The sequence below is a fragment of the Pongo pygmaeus genome, chromosome 2 (assembly GCF_028885625.2).
Source record: "Pongo pygmaeus isolate AG05252 chromosome 2, NHGRI_mPonPyg2-v2.0_pri, whole genome shotgun sequence".
Taxonomy (NCBI): Eukaryota; Metazoa; Chordata; class Mammalia; order Primates; family Hominidae; genus Pongo; species Pongo pygmaeus.
In genome coordinates this window covers 198,501,375-198,527,692 of record NC_085930.1, presented here as the reverse complement: position 1 = coordinate 198,527,692, position 26,318 = coordinate 198,501,375, and the positions used below count along the sequence as shown (strand labels likewise).

Below are 26,318 nucleotides of genomic sequence, written 5' to 3'. Positions count from 1 at the left end.
AGGATGTCTTCTGCATGTTAGGATGTTAAGCAGCCTCCCTAACCTCCACCCACCAGATACCAGACAGATACCTCCCTATGTATGGAAGGAAGTCTCCTGTCATAGAGGGCACGCCTGTCCAATACCCAGTACTTGAAATCACTTGAGAAGTCACACTGCTGGACAGACTGTATATATCATCCTTGCACATTTTTTTCCTGGAATTATCCTGATAGAGACCCTGTGACTATAAATTCAAGTGTGTAGAGACAAATAAGAAGAGGCAGTAGCTTCTTTTTTCTTGCACAAGAGAGGTTTCTACCCATCGTAATTTCCATCTTCATCTTATCCCATCCCCCAACCCTCCTTTCTGAACACATGCACGTATGTGCACACACACAAGTGCACTTTAAACTTAGCTAAACTGAATTAGTTGTTATCGGAGAACATTTTGTATACCTTTGTAAGTATACCTTTGTAAGTATACATTTGATATGACAACCAATAATATCTCATTGGGACACTGGGACATTGTCATATGTCCCCCATGGGCAAAATCACCCTCTCTTGAGAACCACTGAACTAGAGGAAGTATAGGATCAGGCAGAGCTGGTCTTAAGTTGGAACTATGATACTCACATAGCTGTGTGACTTTGGGCAAGTTATCCAACCTCTCTGAATTGTATAGTTCCTTTGCCATAAAATAAGAATATTAATAGTATCAAACTTATCAGGTAGTTGTAAAGATTAAGTGAAATAAAGTATTTGTATACATGCTGTGAATGGACGTGTGCACATACATGCACTTGTGTGCTCACATATTATATAAAGGATTAGGAAAGCAGAATGAGATGAGCCTGAAACTTGGAGTTATATTGCAAAGGCCATAAAGGAAGCTTGTTGCCAGGAATCAATAAGTAATAACTGCTTAATCATCACTGACATCATCCTCATCATCATTACCAAACCATGATCTCTTAAAAATCAAAGTATAATTCATCTCAACAATTCTATTGCAACACTCTGGATCATCAGGATGCCTTTTCATAGATCAGTAAATATTGTCCAGTTGGATTATTGAATGCTTCCTCAGGCTTCATCATAAACTTCATTTCTTGAGAATCCTCTGTAGACCAAAAATCAAAGTGCTGGAAAGTAAAAGTTGGCACTATTTCATACTCAATGAATTTGGCATTTCATTGGAGTCAGATGGACTTCATTTCCAGTCATTTCTAGGAGCCCCTTCAAAGCCAGGGGAGGGCATCGTTACAGAAAGACAAGCAGGGTGACAAGCAGTGCATTGAAGGAGAGACAGACGAAAGGCCAAGTCCCCGAGCTGGCTCTTGAGCATTTCAAGCACCTGAACTAAATCTATGTGACAGGAACGCTATGTCATCTGATATGAATGCCACCAGCCACATACTTTTCCCTAAAAGCTTTTATGCACCCACCTCTGGCTCTCTCTTTTATTTCAGTCCCAAATACAGATGGTCAGGTTTTAACAACTCCAGTTACACAGGGGCTGTGTGTTGGTTAGGATAAAGTATGGCAGTGTGTGTGGTGGGGGCAGGGGGAACGTCGTATTATTCTTGACTTTCCACCAATTAGTTACCAGCCGAGTGCCTGGTCCACAGGTTTGCTTTAGGTGCTGTCTGCCAACAGTTCATTGCCTGGAGTCTCAGTTTTCCTTATTACAACCATCACTGGCTTCCTGTTTACACTGGGTAAAGAGACCAGGTTTCATGCCTGTAGGCCCACATTCCTCAGTTGAGCTGGTTTTCCAAGCCTGCAGGCTACAGGTTTCAGCTTCCCTGTGTATGGAAGGAAGTCTCCTGTCATAGAGGGCAAGCATGTCCGTCCAATATCCAGTACTTGAAATCACTTGAGAAGTCACACTGCTGGACAGACTGTATATATCATCCTTGCACATTTTTCCTGAAATTATCCTTATAGAGACCCTGTGACTATAAATTCAAGTGTGTAGAGACAAATAAGAAGAGGCAGTAGCTTCTTTTTTCTTGCACAAGAGAGGTTTCTACCCATCGCAATTTCCATCCTCATCCTATCCCATCCCCCAACCCTCCTCTCTGAACACATGCACGTATGTGCACACACACACGTGCACTTTAAACTTAGCTAAACTGAATTAGTCTTTATTGGAGAACATTTTGTATACCTTTGTAATTTGCAGCTTTTAAGCATGTTTCCTCTAGTTAAAATGTCTTTTCCCACCTTCTTTGGTGCTTAAATCACCCATACCTTGAGTTTCATATCAAATGTCATCAGACTTGTTAACTTTTGGACTTATCTGTTCCCACTTCTGGGCTCCCCCTATTTACAATCTTAGTACTTTAAATTATAATTTGTGAAAGTCTTTCCTGCCTCCTCTCCCTATGCCATAAGTATCTGTAGGGCAAAATCAGTTTTATTCTTCTTGGTAATCCAGAATATTGCTCATCATGTAATGGTCACTACCAGGTAAGTACTCAATGAATATTTGTTGAATTGATGTAAAAGGCAAACAAAGGGCTAAGAATATAAAGTTAAATTTAATTGCTAAAACATTGGTTCATTTGCATGATCCCCTTGAAAAGATGGATAGAAATATAAGAAAAGAGTACAAGTGGTTGGTCTGTAGATCATGATGGTTGTAGGGCACTCATAATGCATTCACTGCTATTCATCAGTTCTGGGTTCAGTACTCATCCTTCCCAGCAGTACTCTCTGCATACTCTAAGAACCCAGCAAAGCGATGGTTAAAAAAGAAAAGGTAAGGCTACAAGTTGCAAATACAAAGTGGATGAAATAATTTAGGATAATTGAGCCAGGTTTTGAGATACAATATTATACCATATCACATCAATTAATACAAATGTACACACAGTCTCTCTCTTTCTCACCCCCTCCTTACACACACACACACACACACACACACACACAATTCTTTCAGGCTTATACCCATTTCCCTGAATATTAGGAAACTGGGTATAACATAGAACTATTATTATATGATTTCAGTCACTTAATCCCTGTGAATAACTGTCCTCATTTTTTTTTTAAAGAGACAAAATCTTGCTCTGTCATCTAGGTTGGAGTGCAGTGGTATAATCACAGCTCACTGCAGACTTGCACTGCAGACTCGAACTCCTGGGCTTAAGCAGTCCTCCTGCCTCAGCCTTCCAAGTAGCTGGGATTATAGGTAACTGGAATGGGAATACTGGTACATGCCACCATGTCTCATTAATTTATTTTATTAAGTTTTTTTAAAGACATGGTCTTACTCTGTTGCCTAGGCTGGTCTTGAACTTCTGGCCTCAAGCAATCCTCCCACCTTAGCCTCCTGAGTCACTGGGATTACAGGCATAGGCCACCACCACGCATGGCTCAAGTGTTCTCATTTTTAAAACAAAGACACCTATCCTTATCTTACAGGGGTTTTATTAGTTGAATTACATGAAAATAGTATTCAAATTGTAATCAATAGATATAAAGTATAATTATATAATAGTATACTAGATACTTTTTATGTCTCATAATATTAAAAGCAGTGCCAAAAAGCTACTATTTTATTTTATATTTTCGCATTGTTTTATGTGAATAACACAAAGTATGTATATGAACAGATTGGAAAAGTTTGGTGAAGCAGGGAGATAAGCAAGACTGTCTGGGAAAAGGCCACTTGACCACCATATTTGCCAGATGTGGAAGTGGTACAGAGTTAGTGAGATGGGAATAGTATATTTTGACATAGCATTGTATAAACTTTACAGCAATATTATCAATAAATGTTAACAGACTTAGACATAGCGTAAACTTTAATTTGAACGTAATTATATCCATTAATGCTCTTTCTTTGGGTACCTTCCTAACCCATCAGCCCCACGACCACTCAGCTTTGGCCCAATGTTGTGTAATCTCAAACCTATATCACCAGTTCAGCTTTCTGTACTGAGCTTCAGACCTAAACTTCTAACTGCCTGACAACCAACCCTACCCCAAGTCCTATAGAAACGCAACATGTTTCAAATTCAACGTGTCGTAAGCTGAGTCCCTAAACCTACTTTTTCCAGTTTTCTTCAATCAAATTAATGGAATCACCATCTACCTAATCCTGAAACCTTGTCATCTTTGACTTCTTCATCATCTTCAATATCCTGTCAGTTACTTGCTTTCATTAACTCTCTCTCTTGAATAACTTAAAATCTCCTCATCTTCTCTCCCTTCTTATTGCTCCGAACTTAGTTTAGGCTCTTATATCTATTATCTAAGCCATTATAACTATAGTGGGGACTATGTAACGTTAAACTCCAGTTAAACCAAATTACTCTTTATCTAAGAACCTTCTGCATAGTCTTATGTACCTCTACTCCTTTTTGCTTGATCCAAACTTCAGTTTCAGTTAATTAGAACTCTTAAAAATATTTGCATTTTTATCTGCCTCCTCTGTTAAGCACTGCCTTCCACAAAGGCAAGAACCTTGTCTCATTTCTGTTGGTATCCTCAGCAACAATCATAATACCTGCATTTCGTTGGTGTTAGAAAATCTCTTGAATAAAGAGATTCTAGATACAGTAGAAGAAATGACTCTGGGTAAGAATAAGTTTGAATATTTTCATGTATTTTAAAATAATAATTTGTTCCATTAGATTGTAAATAATTTAAAAGTGTTGACTGCATAATTCAGCTCTATGTTATTCCCTCCCCGTGAGACAATAGTTTTCTTAAACTGAATTAAATTGCTTCAGTTTTTGATTTAGTTATGCATTTTCCCCATATTCTACTTTTTTCCTATTTCATTCATCAGAGAGATGGAAAAACCAGTTTATTAAACCCTTTTAAAATCTCATGTTTTTGCCAAAATATTAACATAAAAAAATTCTAGATCCCCCAAATTATCTTTCTTCTTATTTATTCTTTTACATTAATATAACTGGGTCTTAATCAAAGCCAATCTTGGAAAATGTCCTAAACATAAATAATATTGTGACATAAAAACCAACAACAAAAGAGAAAATAAGACACAAAAACCTGGATCAAAGTACTCATCCTCTCACATTCCAGATGGAGATCATTTGTTTTCCTAGAGAGCTGGGACTTTGGGTGGCCTTTGAATAAGAAATGGCTTGGCAAATGAAAGTGCCAGACTATTGCTAAAGGAAAAGAAAAAAAGAGAAAAAGCTTTGGAATAATAATTTAAGGAGAAAAGCCTTAAAGGAAATACACTTAACAGATCTACAAAGTAGTTTGATTGGCTGAAAGTCAACCAACCAACTCACTGTCTATCATGTTCATGTGTGTGTGCACGTGCCTCTCACCTGCTATTCTTACTTCCATCCAGCAAGAGCTACATGAACATCAATTTCCTATTCAGCCTTTGCTACTGGGAATGCTAGGGCAAAATCCAATGCTCTAATCTATTAATTCCATTTGTGGGTATTTGGAAAATAATATTCCATACCCTCTTTGATATTTTACTTTTCATCTTTATTTTTGCATTATTTGATTGTATTTATATATAACAGAATAAGATAAAGCACAATCAGATGTTAGAATGTGACAGTGTTATTTCTCTGCAGTTTATAAAACTTGTTCTTTAATTCCTCATGCTGAACTTCTTCCTGCAAGAGGCATTCAGGGAATAACCATCTAATGCACAAGGTATGAGGAATAAGAGAAGACTTGGCCCAGGAAATGATGGATGTACCAACTAAGGCAGTTAGTATTTATTTTGATTTACAATAAAGTATAATTACTATTAATTCAAAAATACATATTATTTTAATGGTCGGAACCAGATGTCCTTTAAAGCAGGAAAATGTCTTTGGGAAAATAGGTTATTAAGCTCTTTAACTTGGATTAACAGATGTTTTCGGGTGCCTGTAGTCCCAGTTACTCAGGAGGCTGAGGCAGGAGAATGATGTGAACCTGGGAGGTGGAGCTTGCAGTGAGCCAAGATTGTGCCACTGCACTCCAGCCTGGGCAACAGAGTGAGACTCCATCTCAAAAAAAAAAAAAAAAAAAAAAAAAGAAAGAAAGAAACATAAAGTGTTCTGCATTGTTAACAATAATTTTTGAAACAGAGTTTGAAGATTATGGAACAATGCATTAATGTGTTATTATTAATAAGAACTTCTAGAAACACAGAAGTCTGATACCGCATTTGAAGTTCAGGGCAAGAGCATGATGCAAACTCCCACTCTGTCCCCCTGAAGCCCTTGGTGAGTCTATTCTCATATTCTTGCCTTCAAATAGGTGTTAGGTTGTTCTTATTGGTTGTTTTGTTTTGTTGGCTTTCTGTGGTAAAGAGTCAGGCTAGGGGCTGATGTTGACGCTTGGGTTGAGAAATTTGAAATAGGAGTGTCCCATAAAGAGTGGCAACATGATCCATATACCAAGCTAGTTTAGTGTCAATAATAGCTTGGAGCCTGAGGGAAACCATGACACTATAAATCCCTGAGGACATTTGCATAATTCTTGAGAGGAACATTGACTTTTCATGGGAGAGTAATGTGATTCAAGGTCATTTCATCTACGTATCACGGGGGAATGAAGACTCCATCTAGCCTGTAATCAAATATATGTTGCTTCAAATTCTTTTTAAAATCCCCAGGACCTATCAAGTTAAAATATTTTCACACACATACATATATATTTACACTTGCATGAATAGGTATGTTTAATGCAAGAAACGTAATATATGCCATCAACCACAGAAAGTCTTTAGATGCAGATTGCCAAGTTTTGAATTCATAGCAAATAAAGAATTGTAATATTCTGAAATGAATGACAGAATATAAAAGTAAACATAAAAAGGACGGAGAAGGTGAGAATTTCTAGGTCTATAAGCGCACTCATGTGTATATTTGGTTTTATTGAAAATATAAAGTTTGATCTTTCACTGCATTTTCAGCTCCAACTGTTTTCCTTCTTGACTACTTAGAATGCCTCCGTACTGCTTAAGATACCTGGGGGAGGTGAGAGAATAATAGAAAACTGTTCCCTTTAGAAATGAGTCTAATATCTGCTTGATGAGATGAAATTTAAAGACAAAGAAATTGTGAATAGCTTTACACTTCATGGAGTATTTATACACACATCATTCTATTTAACCTTATAACGGTCCAGTGAGGTTGGGAGGAAAGGCAATGCTCATTGTCTTCATTTTAGAGGTGAGACTACCAAGGCTCAGAAAGAGAAGTGACTTAATCAAGCATGACCATAGAACCGCATCGAACTATGCTTTATACTATTCCACACTTCCCTGAATAAAATAATTACAATGTGATTATATGTGGGAAAGTATATACACCCTGTAGGCAATGCATGCAATTAGCAAGGGGAAAGCAGCATGTTATATATATATGTGTGTATATATATACATATATGTACATATATGTATATATGTGTATATATGTACATATATGTATATATGTATATTTATATGTAAATATACATATAAAAACAGCTTGACTACTAAAAAAAGTCTATAAACCTATTACTGTTTTTGTCTATATAAATTGCTGGTTTTATTTTATTTTATTTTATTTTATTTTATGTTTTGTTTAGGAGTACACGTTCCTAGAAGCACATAGCTCCAGCAACAAAGCTAATCTAAGAGTAATACCCAAGATGCCTCCTACCTTGCAAATTTCAAGGAATTTCTCACTGGTGTATTTCATAGGATGCTCAGTGAAAGTAGCATAAGGAACTTCAGTGGACCATGGGTTCCAGCGGGACAGAAGGGACTGCTCCTCCGGACTCCCCCAGTAGATCCTAAGGCCTTCTCCTTGTCTCCTACAAGAAAGGGGTTTGCCATTAGATTAGTCATTTCCATTTCCAAAAAAAAACCCAAAAAATAGAATGTAATACATCAGTCAGCCTTCATATTAACTCCCAACTAGTTAAACTGTTCAAAGGATTTTAGGGGGTGAGAAGAAAAAGGTGAATTTTGTTTTAAAAATAGGAAATTCAAGGTGTTTGGAGGAATTCTATATGGGAAACGCCTACTTGGAAATGTGAGTCTGACACTCAGAACAGTGGCCAGAGCTGGAAATACGGATATTGATGTCACACCAAGATTCTGATGGTAAGAACTAAAAGACAAAGAGAGGAGGTATCAAAGAGGTGAACAGTAACAGAACAGTTCAGGTGGGAGACAGTTTCAAGAAGAAAGGAGCTGCCATGACAATGACAGTTTCCACAGAAGCAATAACTGACTGAGAAAAGACATGGGACTTCTCTAATGGTAGAACATACATGATTTTTGAGGCGGATGCTGACCAATTCAAAATGCTCTGCGACTTCAGATTCTGAATCTCATTGTCCTGTATTTTCTGCACACATTCCATTCAGTGAAATTGCAGCAACAAACATGTCAAAGCTTGTAGAAAGACTGTGCCTGTCCCTTCCTGTTAAGTTCACAGTCTTAATCCACAAGATGTGGGAGGAAGCCACTCTGGCATAGCCCAGGCCTGGTCATTTGGTAAACCTAAGTGCAGAGCAAAAGAAAGTAAGCTTGAGAGAACAGGGAGAGAACCCATGGCAGAGGAGTGTGGCCACATTGAATAACAAAACCGTGTTTCTGAGGCCTCTTTTGCATGTGTCCATCAGAATTTATGATTTGTGATTTTAGATAATATCTCTGAATGCAAAGAGATGCCCGGAGGTTAAGCTAAACTCAGGTGCCTTGCATTCGACAAGCTTGGAAACTAAGTTGCCTGTAATTCTAAACAGCCCTATGGAACATCACGGATGTCTCATTTTGTCTAAAAATTAAATCCTGGGATTTCTGGAATGAAAAACCAGAGCTTAATTGTGGTGCCTTCACAAAACTGTCACTTCCTGTATTAAGGAAGGATTCCTTCGGGAATGCTGTTATGGTTTCTGAATGTTTATCCATGTGGAGATTGTATAAGCACAATTTCACACAAATGCATATAACACTCCGCTCCCCAACTGGTTAATACCTGAACTTTTCTCACAAAAGGAAAGTAAGAAAAGTCCCTGAAACATTCTGCTGGCCAGTTCTCAGATTTTTGATGATTATATTTGAAAACTGACACCCAACTTTTTTTTGTACTTAATCCTTTGCCCAAGAAGAAAAATGAAAAAAAAAAAAAAGAATATAGGGGAAAAAAAAGACAGAGGAAAGAAAAATATTGAGAAGAATAGAAAAATGGAAGAAAAATATACCTCTAAAGTTTTCTTTCTCCCTCTCCTTCTCAGCTGGTGTACTGGCATTTATTATCCCCCAGCACCTTTTTTTCTGGCCTGACAATAAACTCTAAACTCAATGAATATTCTATGAGTGCTGGTTAATGGAGCATTCTGGATTGAGTCCATTAAAACAACTTGCACAATGGAATTATTTACTGCTTCACGTGTCAATTTATGTGCTGGGTGCAATTTTGCTTTTATCCAAAGGGGATGAAAATCTGCCAAGAGAGCTTGCCTAATAAGTACATTCTTATTATATTCTTTTACCTTAGGGAAACCTCAAATGAAGTTTGAGCATCAAATTCAAGAGGGACCCTATTTCTAAATAACCAGTCAATTTGACTCTAACAAGGACCTGTCTCAGAGATATAGTATCCTTCCAAATATACAAGTTCAGCCAACCTTCTTTCCTGAGCTCCGGAGGTGAAAACTAGGAAGATTAATCTGAAGCTAAGTTATCTCTCCAAGGGTGGGGCTTCTCAGGCCATCCAGCAAAGCTGTCAGTATCACAGTGCTATGAAAGACGATCATCTTCTCTTTTGTCAAACACCATTAGAACAATCGTGGAGACTGCAGATGCCTTTATGACCAGAAATACTTTATTTAATAGTAACGTACTCACATGAAAGAAATCCTGGGAGGTGACAGAGTGGAGTAAAAGTGCAGTGAGCTGGATGGCCGGGAGTCCCGTGATACAGTCTCGGTTTTGACACTTAACATTGCGTGACTATGGGCAAGCTTATTTCTCTTTCTGAATTTCTTTCTGAATCTGAATCTGAATCATTTCTCTTTCTGAATCTTCTGAATATGTCTTCCCATATTTAGAAAAAAATATGACTTCCTCATCTGTTCTTTAGAATCTCTGTATTGAGACATTGCACAACCTCAGTCACGCTGTGTGAATAGTGTAGGCAGCTATGGTCATGATGTCAGTAACGATCATCTGGTTGGGGACATACAAAAACCATTAGCAGTCTTGGGGTATGAATTCTCTAGTTCAGAAGCATCTAATTAGCCCCACTGAGCAGAACAAGTCCTCTGCTGCAAAGGTCACACCAAGTACTATCCTATCATTCCAAGAGGCTTTCAGGACCTACCACAACATTTTACAAACATGTAAAAGCACAAATCAGCTATTTCTCAGTGGAAATGCAGATAAGGTTTATAAACTGTAGAATGTCAGAGCTAGCAGGGCTCTTGGAAGCTATAGCCCAGTGCTTCCTTTCTGTAGATGGAAAAAACTGAGACTCAGAAAGTACCAGAACTTTCCCAAAGCATCACTACAAGACAGGGATGAACTGGCAAGAGTCCTGGTTTCCTGAGACCTCATTCAGGGGTCTTTTCACATCCTGGGCTAAGGCTACAAAATATATTCAAAGCTAAAGCCCTGCTATTGCATAACATAGCCTTATTTCCAATAGACACAAAGTTAAAAGAATTGCTCTGAGGAGGCTGTCATCATTCACGGGTGAAAAAAGCCTGCTAGGGATCCCAGTCAGTTATCAGAAGAAAACCTCTGTCTCAAAACAAACTATGCATTCTTAAATATACTCAATATGAGCAATTTTGAGACTATAGGAAAACAAGAAAGCACTGGATGTGAAGGAGACAATTACAAACAAGCTAAGTTGTCAGGGTAAGAAGACTGGGTCTTTGGCCAGGTGCGGTGACTCACGCCTGTAATCCCAGCACTTTGGGAGGCCGAGGTGGGTGGATCACCTGAGGTCAGGAGGTGGAGACCAGCCTGGCCAACTTGGTGAAACTCCCGTCTCTACTAAAAATACAAAAATTAGCCGGGTGTGGTGGTGGGAGCCTGTAATCCCAGCTACTTGGGAGACAAAGGCAGGAGAATCGCTTGAGCCCAGGAGGCAGCGGTTGCAGTGAGCCAAGATCATGCCACTGCACTTCAGCCTGGGCAACAGAGCGAGACTCTGTCTCAAAAAAAAAAAGAAGAAGAAGACTGGGTCTTTCTCACTGAGCTGCTATGATGGGTTAATTAAAGTCCTAAGTAAAGGTTGCCAACACCAAATTATCAAGCAAACAAATATTTGGAAGTTTTCTTTCTGAAATTATACTCGGTATAAATCATGACTTTCACTAGCTCTGTGTCTTTGGGCATTTCATACCACCTTTCTGATCTTTAAGTCACAATAATTTTGTGAAAAACAAGAGGATAATGGATGATAAAAGTTTTGTTTCTATAAGGCACTGTCCCACTAGCACATATTGAGTGTCTACTATGTACCATGCTACCCACTCTGTACTGTTAGAGATCTTATATTTTTTATTTTATTTAACCCATATAGTAATTTTGAGCTACTTTTGAAGACATAGATGTAGTTACTGGAAATAAGCTAAAGAATATGACCAGATTTAATCAGATCATCAAGTCAAGAACCACTAGTGAAATGTAATTTTGAAAAAGGGGCAGGGAGAGGAAAAACACCAGAATCACTGGACATAAACAAAACCAGAAAAGCAAATCCCTAGCACAGAGGAAGCATTGGGATGTTTTATGCTTGTCTTCACCTATTGATACCTCTTCTTCCACCTGTGTCTGGGTCCAAGGATGCTTCTTATGTGTCAGCTTCTGCTTTCCATCAATGTTTTCATGTGTAAGATTTCTACTTGAATCTAAATCCATCGGAAAAACTTCCATTCAGATAGCTTAAATAAGCTCTTCAATTCTCTTTTCTTCAGTCTGAATAAGCCTAACTTCTTAACTGTATTTTCTGATGGGTTAAAAGTAATCTTTTAAATCACCTCAGAGCTGATCCTCTAAAACATTCCAAAGTTCTCTATTTTCAATTCCACCATTTTCTTAGCACATTCTCTATGCAGGGTATAGAGAAGTGAATAAGACTCAGTGCCTGAACTCTGTAAGCCCATGATCTGACAATCTATGAGCCGATTTTACTATCAATCTGTTCCCAGACCTCAAAAAGCACAAATAGAAACTTGCAAGTCTCATTTCAGAAAGAGAGGATCACTTATTCCAATTATTCCCACTTTCTATCCTCAAGGAAACCAGCTGGATCTGGCCTCCATTCCCACAGTAGTGGAAGTAAGAAGGACAATGTACTCTTTACTTCTAATAAGTTCCAAAGCCTCCCAGAAAGAGGCAGAGGCAGGGGAAGTGTCCCATAAGGACTTGGCGGAAGAAGGTTTGTAATAGTCATGGATGTTTAGGATTCTAAACTATCTGAGTTGGAAGGCCTTTTGGAGAGGTCAGTTTCCAATTCTTTGATTTTATAGATATGTAACTGAGACTAGAGTTTTCAAAGATCATAGTTCTTACTTTAGTCATGTTAATTACATGTTTCACTCGGTGACTCAGATTCAGAATTCTACTCAAACACCGTTGTTGGCAGGATAGAAGACCAGAGCAATTACTACTTTAAATCATCATAGCAGACCAATAGAAGTTTTGCTTTCTACACACAAAAAAGCAAAGACATGCTGAAGGGGTGAGTTTTATACAGCAGAAACTGCTCATACTAGCGGCAAAGCACACAGTCATGAAAAACCAATATGGCTTAACAACACAAAAAGTGGCTGCAGGTTGGAAGAAGGAAAAACATTCTTCGATAATCGACTTTGTAAGAGAATAAATTATTTTTGACAGGAAGGACTCCTCTCCTCTAAGTCGTTTTTAGCTGAGCTAGAAAATATGCCAGTCAGTCCTCAGTCTGAGTTAATACACTCATTCCGTGCATTCTCCTTTCTTCAGAGAGAAGCCACATGTCCTCTTGCATAGGGCAACACAGCTGGCTTCCTCTCCCTGGACTTCTCACTCTCTTTCTACCCCGTCCTCCAAAGAGTCTCTGTTAAGACACTGACCTACCTGTTAGCAAAACCGAATGAGGACACCTAGCTCCCTAGAAGGAGAGATGGCAGCTTTCATTATTACCCCCATCAGCTGCCCCTCCTTTCTACTCATCTCAAATCTCAAAGTTCCACCACAGAATTAAAAACATAGCTCGAGGCACCAAACCGAGATTTATGAGGAAGCACAGACATTAACTCTTGCTCTAAACGCTGGGCGTGTGCTTGTAAGTATGGGTGAGCAAACAGAGGGAGGCTGTGAGTGGGAGGAGGCGGGCGGGAGAGGGGGAGAGAGCAACTCAGAACAACATGATCTATTTTCTTAATGTCTCCTTTCCCCCTACCTTAGAGCATGTATTGTTGAAAGGCAGCCTTCTAGGCCCATGAAATGTTAGTCTCTTGCTTATTTAATCTGGACAAAAGCGGGACAGAGTTGGCACCCTGGAGGGTATTCAATGCTCCTTTGCTCATTGAATGACCTCAGAGGAAATATTTTCCATGACAAGAACCCAAAAGACGCTGGCACAGAGTCAGACAATAAGATTTGCAGAATGTGTTTACATTCTCTCCATGTCCCCAGGCTGTTCCAAACCCATCGGCAGGTGCTGCCTTTATCTGCTCTCTTTGCTCACCTGGCTCCCTCCCAGAAGTTTCCAGGGCCTTTAGCTCAGTGAGATTAACCACTTACTGGCAAGGGTAACCAAGAAATTGTATGGGTTATATTACTTGAGGCAGAGGTAAGCAATAAATAAAGCAGATCGGCAATGTTCATAAAAAACAGATTCAGGGGCACTGTGGTGCCATTGTAAAAACCTTGAGTGAGAATTAGAAGGCCTGGGTTCGAGAGATGGATCTGCCACTATTCAACTGGGTAATTTGAACCTTTTACTTCTCCGGGCTCCGGGGATCCATCTGTAATATTAGGTAGTTAAAACTAGATCATTTATAAGATCCTTTTCTACCCCCAATAAATTAAGATCTGTGCTGAAAGACCAGAATAATTTGTGTTATGCTGGTTAGACAAAAAAAAACAAGAGTTAACCCAAGGGATCACTTAATGAATATGAGACATTCTCAGAAGGATACTAAGACCTGAACATTCCTCTCCTAAAAGGTGAAAAAAAGTGATCTTAACCTGCAGAAGAAAAGACTTGAGGTTAAATCAAGAGCAGAATTTAGATCAAGCGAGAGTGAATAATTATAAAAAGGGTTACCAAAAATGCTCACGGAATCTCCCAAACGGAAAGTTCTTAAAAGAGATGTTTATCTGCTTGGGAAACTTTAAATGTGCTTGTCCTAGAGGTGGTCATGTTCATGGCTGAAGAGAGGAAGACAAAGTTTCCAAACTAAAGGTCCAACCTAAGATTTCATGACTCACAATGTTGGAATATATGTGTGTTTGTGCAGTAAATATTTATGCTAAAATAAACATGGCTGCTTACAGTGCCAGGTACATAGAAACCACTTAATGAATTGTTGTTTAATGAAGGTGAATGAATGAGTTTACAGACCAAGTTAGGATGCCTGTCAATTTGAATGTCATATTATTTCATTTTTAGAGTGTTACATGTTATGGTAGTAAGCTCCGTGGACTGGTAGTCAAAAAAAAAATGTTCAAATCCTTGCATTTATAGTCACTTTCTCTGTGGTTTAGACTGGGCACTTTTCTGGATGTGCCAATTCCCTCCTTATAAAATAAAGAAGGCACTGGATTAGATAGTGTCTAGAGGACACTCCAACTCTACACAAACCTAACATGTCTGATCCATCAGAGCAGAGGATTACCAACCTTTGGATTTCACTTAAATAATACAGAGAAGTATTTTTCCTCAGTGAATTAATTTGGATGAAAGTCACTCTCAAACTTATATACTTATTTTCTTAAACAGATTATACTAAAAATAGCTATTTTTAATTACTTAATGAAAGTTATCAAAAAAAAAACCCCAGATTTTAAGACCTAGAAGGGAGTTATTATTCATCATTTATGTCCTGTGTCCTTGACTCCTTAAATTCACCAAATATAGACTGAAATCTAAATGTTACCCAAATTAATACTCAAAACCCTTATAATACTTTCCTATACTGCTTCCCTTTATGAAAGCCAGCTGTTGTATATGAAGAGTCAGACTATTTGCCTAAAGCTCTAAAAGATTCTTGACTGCTAAGTTTATTGGTTCTTATGTCAGCTGTCTCCTCCATCATCATCAGGCTGCCATTTCTTGCTGCTATCAACATTCCTGACTTTAGCTGCTCTTTTTCTAATTTGTTTTTCGAAACTCCTATTGACGGGGAAATTAGGAACATACTATTATTGGGGTCATGAGCAAATGATAAAAATATCCTCTTTCTCAGGCCATTTATTCTAAGGAAAATGCAACAAGCTATTAGAAAAAGCTGTGTTTTCTCAGATGCCATTTAAATGGAAAGCTAATCCAATGAAGTTGACAATAAATAACTTTTGAACAAAGGAGAAGAAACTGGATGCTACTTTAAGTTGTGAGCATCTAAATGGCCTATTTGGAGTCCATGTCTGTCAGAAAGAAACAAATGTCATCCTAGGATTAAAAGTGATAACTTTCTTTCCACTGATGAGGATGACATGAAATGTTGTCATTGCTAGAGTCATACTTTGGCAGACACTGGCGTTGTCATATTCTGTACATGGAGCCTCACACCCTGATCCATCCTTCAAACCTTTTAGGGTATAACTCCCTCGATATTGAACAATTAATTTAAGTGGGAACATTTTAAGTAAATCCTTCATAGAAATCCTCCATAAAGTCCAGGGAAATTGCTCCGGGTACAATTGCGATGAGGATTCAGAAGAAGGAACAATCTCTCATAGTTAAAGGTACCAAAAAAGGCTTCATTCATTCAATACATCTTTACTGATCTTTCACTTTGTACCAAGTGCATGCAAGGACCTCGAAAGATATAAAACAAGCCTTCCAGAAACTCAGAGCAGCCTAATGATTTTATAAACTAGGGGGCCTTTTAGCTGGGGGTTGATGGATATAAGGCTTTTGATGAGAAAATAGCATTAAGTACATTGAAGACAAGAAATCATAAGAACAAAGATCCACATAAGAAAAATGTTATATGTGCTATGTGCCACAATTCGTATGTTTGTGGTGATTGTATTTATGTCCAGTTGAGCTACATGTGAGCAAGCAGGGTGAAGTCAGACAGTCCAGAAGACATCTACAGAAATTGGTAGAGGTTGCAGGGGAGGGTGCTGTGATTAAACAGAAAAGTGCATGGTCCGGAGCAGTCTGATCCTAACATGGAAGCTAGGGAGGAGTCACTGAGGAGTCAGTAGGGTGTGGTTTAATTAACTGAAAAAATTTGTCTCTAACTGCCAGATGCAAAACTAGAGAACGAAGAGGCATAGTGTGTTCAGAGGTGAATGGAACCCGTGGCTAAGCTGGATGCCCTCCTTGGTCTCCAGGCCAAGAGTGGGGCTGGGCCTTGCTGTCTGTCAGCCTCCTGCTGGGTGTCATTAAGAAAACTAGAGGCAAACACAAAAGAGGATAAAATCAAAGATTGGGTGGTAATGGTGATAATGGCAGAAGAAGAAAAAAATAGGAGGATAACATTATATGAAATATAACCTTTATCTTCAACAGATTCAATGATGGTTGCCACTTCACTGAGTAGCAGGTTTACCAATCTTGCTGCACCTTAATTTTCTGTTAAGTGGAATTAGTTGTATTTTTCTCAAAAACATACTATAAAGTGTTAAATATAATTTAAAATGTGAAGCCTCTAACAGTGCCTACTAGGCATTCAATATTTGCTAGCTGGAAAGTGTCTTACAGAACACAAACTTTTTTTTTTTTTTTTTTTTTTTTTTGAGATGGAGTCTCACTCTGTCACCCAGGCTGGAGTGCAGTGGCACAATCTTGGCTCACTGCAACCTCTCCCTCCCAGGTTCAAGTGATTCTCCTGCCTCAGCCTCTTGAGTAGCTGGGACTACAGGCATGTGACACCACATCTGGCTAATTTTTTTGTATTTTTAGTAGAGACAGGGTTTCACTGTGTTAGCCAGGATAGTCTCGATCTCCCGACCTCATGATCTGCGTGTCTCAGCCTCCCAAAGTGCTGGGATTACAGGCATGAGCCACCGTGCCCAGCACACAAATATTTTATCATCCATTATCTCATTGTTCTTCGTAAATTGTTGATACCCGAAAATTAGAAAGGAATTATGAAAATTCTAAAGGCACAGAGCTAGTGAAAGCCAGGATTCACAACCAGATATTTCTGACCCAGAGATAGAACTCTGACCTGGATTTCTGGTCAAGAGCCATGAGCTCTACTGGTAAAGTAGGAATGTTGAGGATATCTGAGGGCTGGTTAACAAAGGGGACATTTATTGGCATTGCTGGCAGAAGTTGCCTACTCCCAACAGTGCTCAGATTCTAGGTCTGGACCAGGAATATGTCTTCAGTGATGGAAGTGAAGAGCCAGATGTAGGGATCTGGATCTTATCTGGTCTAGCTCTGGTTCTTCTTCCTACAAACAGCAAAGCAAATCTGGCAAGAGGAAGAGTAAAATCTTAAGAAGGATAACATTAAGCCTGCTTTTCTTTTCAGTTCATTACCCTGGCACTAAACCTGAGTGGGAAGCATATAACAGGATTCAAAAAGACACAATAGAACTTTAACACTATTGACACAACTCTTTTCTTCTTTAAAAATTCCTACTTTCCATAATGAGCATGTATTATTTTTACATGGAAATGATAACCTGCATATTTAAGATGTATCATCTGTCTTAAGAGTGAGGCCTAAATGTTCCAGGCAATGCGCTAAGACGTCTACTTACATTATGTCTAGTTCTTACCACGAGCTCACAAGATAGTTTTATAATCTCTGTTTTACAGATGAAGAAAGTGAGGTCTAAAGACATTAAGTAGTAGGTGCTAGATCAGGCACTAGATTTTAGGTCTCTTGATTCCACATCCCCTGATAATCCCACGGTATCCTATGGCTATACAGAACAATGAAGAAAAGAAGCATTTATGCCAACGAATTGTTTGTTTTCCCAGTAAGCATACATGGAGATTATCATTCTAGAGTTCACTTTTTTATGTGTGGTCTCTCTTCACCTAAACTAATCTACTCTCTACCTTGCTCCATAGTGCCACTCCAACCAGCTCAGAAAACTACAGTGGCTTCCAGTTGCCCACCAAATTCAGAAACACTTTCTCAGCCAGATACGCAAGGCCTTTTGAGTAGAATTCTAGCATGCATTTCCAGTATCCAAAACCACAACCCCTCACAGCTCCAACCAAACCATTCAACTTGCTGAGCCTGTCTTAAAACATTTGTGATAACTTCATCGATATGAAATTATTCTATATACTAATGTTACATCATCAAATGAACTGTGAGCTGATCAAGAATAGGGTCGATGTCTAAATCATGTTCGTGGCCCCCATGATATCCATTTTGCAGTTCATGGTCAAATAGGTTGGACATGAGTAGACCCATGATCTTTACTGTAAAAAAATAAAATAAAATACACAACTCAAAATAAAACAAAAATGCCCATTCCCCAGAGCAGAGTGATCTGGCTCCAGCTGCTTTAGTTTTTCATTAGTCTATATTTCTGAGTTGTACTGTTTAAAAATGAGATTTTAAAGTGTTTCTTGTTTGTTTGAGGGAGATGAGAGAAATCCTTCATCAATTTTGAGGGGTATGTAACAGACATTTTGAGAAATGCCCAGGATAGAAAGAGTTGTACGTTTGCATGCATATAGTATATGGCTTGCTTTGAAAGTGTTTTGCTGCAGATGCTGGCATGTCACATCTATATTGAAGGCTTTCTGTGCCAAGAGGTTGCCAGGTAGACAGAAGAGCTTCTCTTACAAAGCTACCAAGAAAAATGCTACTCAATAAAGGAAACATTTTGAGGCAACTCCCTTCATTATAAATTGGTACATTTGGCAAATCACTGGCCTCAGGTTTGTGTAAATTTTTGTCTCCCCTCTTAAGAGGAAGTACTTTTGAGCACCCTAAAAAAACAAGTTTCAACATGCACAGAATAACTAAAAAAAAAAAAATTCTCAGAAAATAAAAAACAAAACCATTTTTCTAAATCTCCTGTTTCCATTTCCTCTCAAGAGAGGTTAGGAGTAGATGGTCTGGAACACATACACAGACAGTTAAACCAGTTAACACAAACTTCTGGCCCAGCTCTCATGGCCCTTGAGGAAACCACGGGTCTGCCCAAGAGGGTGGTGTGTACAGAAGGCTCTGCTTTCCCCCCTTTTGGAGGAATTTGAAATGGAACAAATTTCAAGAGAAGATACGTGATACACTCATTTGTTTTCTCTTTCAGCTCATGACATTTCCTGAAGAAGTTTATGATATTTCATACAGTAAGTTATATGACAAAGCAAACTCCCACACACATACCCTCTAGGTTTTCCACACACACACTCTCTAGGTTATGGCCCTCATGAATCATTCAAACTGTTGAGCAAGGGTTGGGTATTCTGTGGCCCGTTCCCTGCCAAAGTGAGTATATTCTACCGAGCACAGGTGAAACTCAGACAACAAAAATCCCATGCTACTGATGAAGTACTTTGATGTACTAAAAGAAGTCTTAGAGGTCAGAGGATGCAGATCTGAGTTCAAATCTCAGCACCAGCATTACTATGTGACCTTGGAGAAGTCACTTTAACACTCAGTATGTTTCCTCCTCTGAAAAATAGAGACAGGAGACATACTCAGCAGAGCTAGTGCAAGACTGTTACCTAAAGGGTCTGTCTCATCACTGGTTTAAAGCACTTTAACAGAACCCTGCAAAGTAAATCACAAGAAAATAATTTTCTGAGTTATTTTACATTCCTGCTAGCTTTTTTGGCTCCCATCACAACCTGTCAAATCAGAAATTTAGGCGGGCAAAGAAGGAAAATGGTGTAAAATACTAAGCTATGTACAAAGTCAAGAAATTCCAATGTTTCCTGAAATAGAGCTGATTCACCTACATTCCACAGTGTATATTTGCTTTGGGGTAAGTGAGTTAAGTTTTACTTGAAGTTTTTGATTTATCTTCGTGTTGCAATAATATTGCTTTGCATACATATGAGTTTGGGGTTTTATGATTTTGTTTTTATTGAAGATTTACTTCTACCACAGAGCTTTGCATTTCCACCCAGGCCCAGAGCAATAGTTCAGACGGAGACCTGGGATCCTCCCTCCATTTCTCCCAGTCCTAGTGTTCTGTCCCTTAGTGTATCAGGCTTTGCATACATGAGTGAGAACAACCAGCCCCATGTTCCCAAGTTCCATACACGAGTCCTCTTCCCAAATAGTCAGTTCTTGGTCACCCCTCAGCCCTATGTCTATGTCCATTGGCAGCACGATATGCTTTTGAAGGACAGCCCCATTGGTAAAACTCGCACAAGCCCTGCAAGCAGAGGTAGGGCTGTCAGGTAAAAAGTTTTAGGTTTTCAGACACTTAGAGCATGGTTTAGAACAATGCTTGAGAAACTCTAATGAGCATCTGAATCACCTGGGGTTTTCTTAAAATCCAGAATCTGATCCAGCTGGTCTGGAGTGGGCCTGAAATTCTGGACTCTGTACATCTAATGAGCTCCCAGGTGATCCTAACCCCACCTAAGAACAAGTAGTCAGAGGGAGTGGGAGGAGCAGTATGGGATCCGGATTGGCAAATATCCTTGGCCCTGAGGGCTCCTCAGGCTGTGGGGATGGGCACAGCTAGAAAGGGATCAAAAGAAGGGTCATCTAAAGTATGTACTTAGGGCATGAGTATCGAATGAGAAGTGAAAGGCATGGTCATTTTTACCAGATTGCAAGACAGGAATCTAAGCAGAAGAGGGCTTATCAGTGGCCGGGCATGGTGGCTCATGCCTGTAATCCCAGCACTTTGGGATGATGAGGCAGGCAGATCACTTGAGGTCAGGAGTTTGAGACCAGCTTGGCTGACATAGTGAAACCCAGTCTCTACTAAAAATACAAAAATTAGCCGGGCTTGGTGGCGCACGCCTGTAGTCCCAGCTACTCGTGAGGTTGAGGTGTGAGAATCACTTGAACCCAAGAGGCAGAGGTTGCAGCGAGCTGAGATGACACCACTGTACTTCTGCCTGGGTTATGGGAGTGAAATCCTGCTTCAGAAAAAAAAAAAAAAAGAAGAAGAAGAAGAGGGTTTATCAGTGAATCGTGATGAAAGGCACCCAAAGGCTGCAACTCAGACACTGTTTCTATCATTTAGTGGAGTTATAAAACTTAAGTCTTCAAAAAATATTTTTATTAAGAAAACAGACTAGTATAAGGTTTGTTTGAAGATTATTCAAATGTTTACAGTGATGCAACATTTTTATCATATAATCTCCCTGTCACTCTCCATTTATTTATTTTAAAAAGCAACAGCAACTACAACAGACACCTAGTTCTTCAACCACTCCTCTTTTGACAAGGTCAAAATTGCTTCACCAGCCAATTGCTTCACCTTCTTCTGAACATGTTCTAGTTTTCCAATGTCCTTATTTCTAGTTTTCCAATGTCCTTATTAAAGTATGTGGCCATAAAAGGGAAACAAAACTACAACAGTGATCCAATCACTATGGAATATGCCATGAAACACCCTCCTTCTGTTCATCCATATACAGATATACAGATCTACACATAATTGTGTATGTCTGTGTATAATTGTATATATCCTTATATAATTGTAATTGTCTGTATATCTGCAATTTAGCCAACAGCAACATTAGCTGTGTTGGTGATTTACCACATTGCTGACTCACCTAAAATTTACCATCAAATATAATTTCTAATTTCTAAGCTTTTTCATACCTGCTTCTGCGAAACTACATTGCAAAGAGTTGGTTTTTCAAATTAACTTTTGAAGAAATTAGGCATGGAAAATACAGCTCACAGTTAAATTCCATCTTTGGCACCTGATCCTTCACAAAGAAGATTTTGATCAGAAACTGTGAGGCAGAGAACAAACTCTCCTGATGACTTATTTAGGCTAAATGCTCCAGGCAAAAGCAAAATACATTGAGTTTGTTCTATCCTGGTAAAACCAGCATTGACTTACCAACTCATCATGAAGTATACCTCCGTTTTAGAAATAGCTCTTGAATTAAGGGAGATAAAGCCCCAAACAGGTAAACAAACCAAGAAACAAAAACACAAACTCCTATCCTGGTCAAGGCTAAAGAAATAGCCTAAATGTTTTTGTTTTTTTTTTTAAAGTATCATTTTAAAATGAAACTAAGTAAATCATCTTTCCCCACAACATAATTAGGATGTGGCAAAACATTTCACTATGTGGCTAATTAATTCTATTTGCATTGTAAGCATTATCCAAAATACTGTAAGAGCCAGACAGACAAAGTTTGAGCACGGTCTTTAATTAATCCTGCATTATGTCTAGTAAAACATCACGCACCCTTGAGAACTTCCAATCATTTAAATTAAAATGTGCACGTACATACAATCCCCTAAAGATGCTTGGGATACAAATGAAGCTTTCAACTACCACATCCCCACACATTTCTACAGAGAGCAGAGAAGAAATGAGTCTCTGAATATTAAAGCGACTCCTTCACAATAATTTAAGGGTCAAAGAGACCAAGGCCTTTTTTTTTTTTTTTTTGCAATCTGAGTAGTACCCAATAGCGTTTATGTTAACTAATGAATACTAAACAAAATGAATCTAATTTAAAGCCACAGAGACCATGTAGTTTAAAAGATGTAAAGTACTGAACTCTAACTTAGCAACAACATTATTCATTTCACAAATGTGTACTGAGCTGAACTGTGTTCACAACACAGCCTTGGCATCGTTGATCAAAGACGAACAAGGAAATGCCTCTGCATTCAGGTTGCTCACAGTCTACTAGGAAAGATATGGGTCCTAAGAAAGACAGGAGAAAACTGAGAACTGAGGGGAGAAGCTCTCATTACAGAGGGCAGATTCCACATCTGATTTGAGGATGAGTCAATTTTGAAAGAATTGGCGATTTAACCAGGGCATGAAAAAGTATAATGAGAAATGGTCATTCAAAGATTGGAGAAAGATTATTCCACATAGAAGCACATAAAACAAAGCCGTGAATGTGGGAAAGTGTTGGAGTTTTTCTACTTCTCATCCTAGGTGAGGTAAATAATTAGTATTGTCCTAAAACTTACGTAAATGAGGAGTTAATGGGTGCAGCACACCAACATGGCACATGTATACATATGTAACAAACCTGCACGTTGTGCACATGTACCCTAGAACTTAGAGTGTAATAAAAAAAAAATTTAACCAGTTTCTTCCTGCTTGCGCGCTGTGTGTGTGTGTGTGTGTGTGTAACTGTAAGGGTTGTGTAATTAAAGGTGACACAGAAAAGGGAACATGGTCTACGCGTCTTCACACTCATTGTCTTCAAATATTATAGAAATCTTATAGCTAGTGTTTGCTATATTTATGAGGAAATTAATGTTCAAAGAACCTATTTTAAATTGCTGAAGTATTGTCTTTGGTCTATTTGAATCAAGACCTGTGTATTTCCCCCTGTGATACACACCCCACTTACCACCTCTCTAAAGGGGACACAGTGGAGCTGGGGAGCTGGTAGCATTTTTTTACAGGTAAGCCTCCCACAGAAATCTTGTAGACTAATGAGTGTTTCAGTAAAGTTAATTGATCATTCCAGTTCAAACTTTGCTCATTTTCTTTCACTCAAGAAGCAAAGTGGGCCCCAAGCACAAATTATACCATTATATATGATTTATATGGCAATATTGTGCCATAAATCTGGTTATTATATAATTTGGAATTGGCTCCAAGAAAAAGCTGGCTTTTCCTCCCCCACTTCCCCATAGGATCTTCCATATCACTGCAGAGGTGACATGGTATCCAAGTACTCGATTCCTAATCTCTTCCCTTTTATCATTCTCCAGAAATTTAAACTTCAATTTTCAAAATCACCAGTCAGTTTCCTATGGGCATAACCATCTGGTGAGAAAAGTAGGCTAATGAGACATTCACATGTTTTATATATCCAACTATGCTTTTTTCTTAGCCCTTCATATAGTATACACAGAAGAAAAGGTACGTGTTGAATGTTCCAGTGTGGCTCAAACTTAGTGTTCATAGGGAAACAGGCCAAAAGGTTGGACAGATAGATTGCAGACAGGTAGTAGAAGATATTGGAAACTAGGTTCAGGAGTTTATCTTGCAAACAATTGCAGACTGAAGCAAGCTTTTAATAAGGGAAGAGATATGAACTGGGCCATGGCTTTGACTTGTGATGATTAAATGGTCAGAACTTGACAGACAAGATGGATTTTGGAGAGTAAAAGTAGGGGAGAACAGTTAGGAGCCTCTGTGTGGAGGAACTGTGAGGACCTGAAACAGGGAAGTGACAAAGAGAATAAAAGGGAGGAGATAGACTTGTGAGTCAAAGATAATAGAACCTTCATCTTTAGATGGAAATATCTTTGAAAAATTGCACCATGTACCTTTCTATTTTGTGGTCCTGAGGTTTTCATCCGTGATGAGTGAGAAGACACTGGTGCCCTTAACCAGAACAGTCAGTGCAAGTTTGGTGGGAGGGGAAATGAGTCTATTCCTGAGCCTGCTGAGCTTGAGGAATCTGTGGGGTAGGAAACCTATCCTTGGCACTTTTTGCTCCCTTTCCTGCCACACCTTTCCCCATCTACCCTCTGGCAATCCCTCTTCAGGGGTGAGAGAGCCTTTCGTAATCCAGGTCCCAGATCAGGAAGCCCTTAGTTTTCGGTGCAGTAGGAAAGAAGAAAGTGGCTAGCCCTGCAGGCACATTGCACCAGCATAGTTCCTGGTGTGTGACAGTGGAAGTGGGAGGGGAGAGCCTCCAGTCCAAACAGAGCAGGAATCTAACAGTGTTGAAATTGGGAGCCAAGCTAAGGACACTGCCAGAAGAGCCTCCACATCATCTCATTTATAACCTGGGGAACAACAAAACAGACATGGGTGGTACGGAATCTCTCCCCACAATCTGGCATCAAGTTGCCAACTTTAAAGAAAAGAAATGCCTAATGAATGACATAAACCAATTAGAGAGCTGCCTAAACTGAGCCCAAGCTCTGAAACGGAGGTTGCTGGTTCCTATTAAGCAGAGTGATCCAAACAAGGGCCAAAACAAGCACATGTGGGACACCAGTATGCCTGAATTTTGGCCTGTCTCAGAAAGCAGCCCAATGCACCCTGCAGAGGCCCCTCTCATCCATCCCCTCACCTCCAAGGACACCTTTTTAAACAATGCTTCCTAGCCTTCCTTGTAGGATAATCTGGTCAGCCATCTCTGCTCATTGCCAGGTAGTATTTAATAACAAAATCTTGTAAGAGCCAGTCACTAAGGGATGTGTGGGAAAGAATTGAGATTTATGATAACTTGTCACCTTAAAGCTTTTGCTCAGTTGTTTTCTGCAAGTGTGTATGGCTTATTCCATAAAGAAGTTAAAGCCACCCCTGAAATTGTTTTCTAGCCTCAAATTACTATAAGTTTGAAGGGCAGGGAAGAAGAGGTTAAGAGTAGTGGTAGCTGTATATTAATTGAGCACCTATCACATGCCAGGATCCTTCTGTTATTTCTGTTAATCTCCCCACAGCCCTATTAGCTGTGTGTTATTATTATTATTCCATTTCATAGACAGGGAAACTGAAAACAGAGAGGCAAAGCAGTTGTTCAAGGTCACCAAAATAGTATGTGGAAAATACATTCATTAGCTCCAAAGGGTGGTACTGTTGATAACCTAATGTAATTACTATTTTTACATAAAATTTAATGGGAGGGAAAAAACAGGTAGAAAGTGCAGATAAGCAAAAAAAAAAAAAAAAAAGCAAAAACTTCAGAAAATTACATTTAATCCCACCACCCAGAGATAATCACTGTTACTATTCTGTGTAAATACCGCAACTGCAGAAGTTTTAACTGCCTTTTTTAGAGTTCCTATACTGATGCTGCAAAAAAGTTTTAAAACAGATTACATCCTATTGCTATATTTAGAATCATCAAGAAATAACACAGAAGATGTTTTCAAATTGTTTAAAAAGTGAATTCAAAAAGTAGTTTTCAAATCCTACTATGTGCTTGAATGCTGCTTGGCCTCTGGAGAATTAGAAGACATTTGTGTTTTAGTACCTGTCCTCCCAGAGCTCACCTGAAATGTCAGCCATTGATAAGTAGAAGCCTACCCAGAGCTCTGGGATGTCTCTGCAGTAGCAGCCAGAGGAGCCCACTGTAACCATCACCAACTTTCTATGTGACACTGGCCAAAACACAATGC

General features: G+C 39.0%; 1 protein-coding gene across 14 annotated transcripts in view; it reads right to left on the bottom strand.

The window, feature by feature from the left end:
* Window positions 1–26,318, bottom strand: part of TPRG1 (tumor protein p63 regulated 1) — a 222,305-nt gene that overhangs the window by 5,281 nt on the left and 190,706 nt on the right. For 13 of the 14 annotated variants that reach the window (XM_054482648.2, XM_054482650.2, XM_054482655.2 and 10 more), the window contains one exon: window positions 7,620–7,773. In XM_054482648.2, coding sequence (XP_054338623.1) covers window positions 7,620–7,773 — 154 coding nt within the window. Of the gene's footprint in view, window positions 1–5,807; window positions 5,979–7,619; window positions 7,774–26,318 lie in introns of those variants that run through there. The other variant, XM_063662550.1, reaches the window with a different exon arrangement.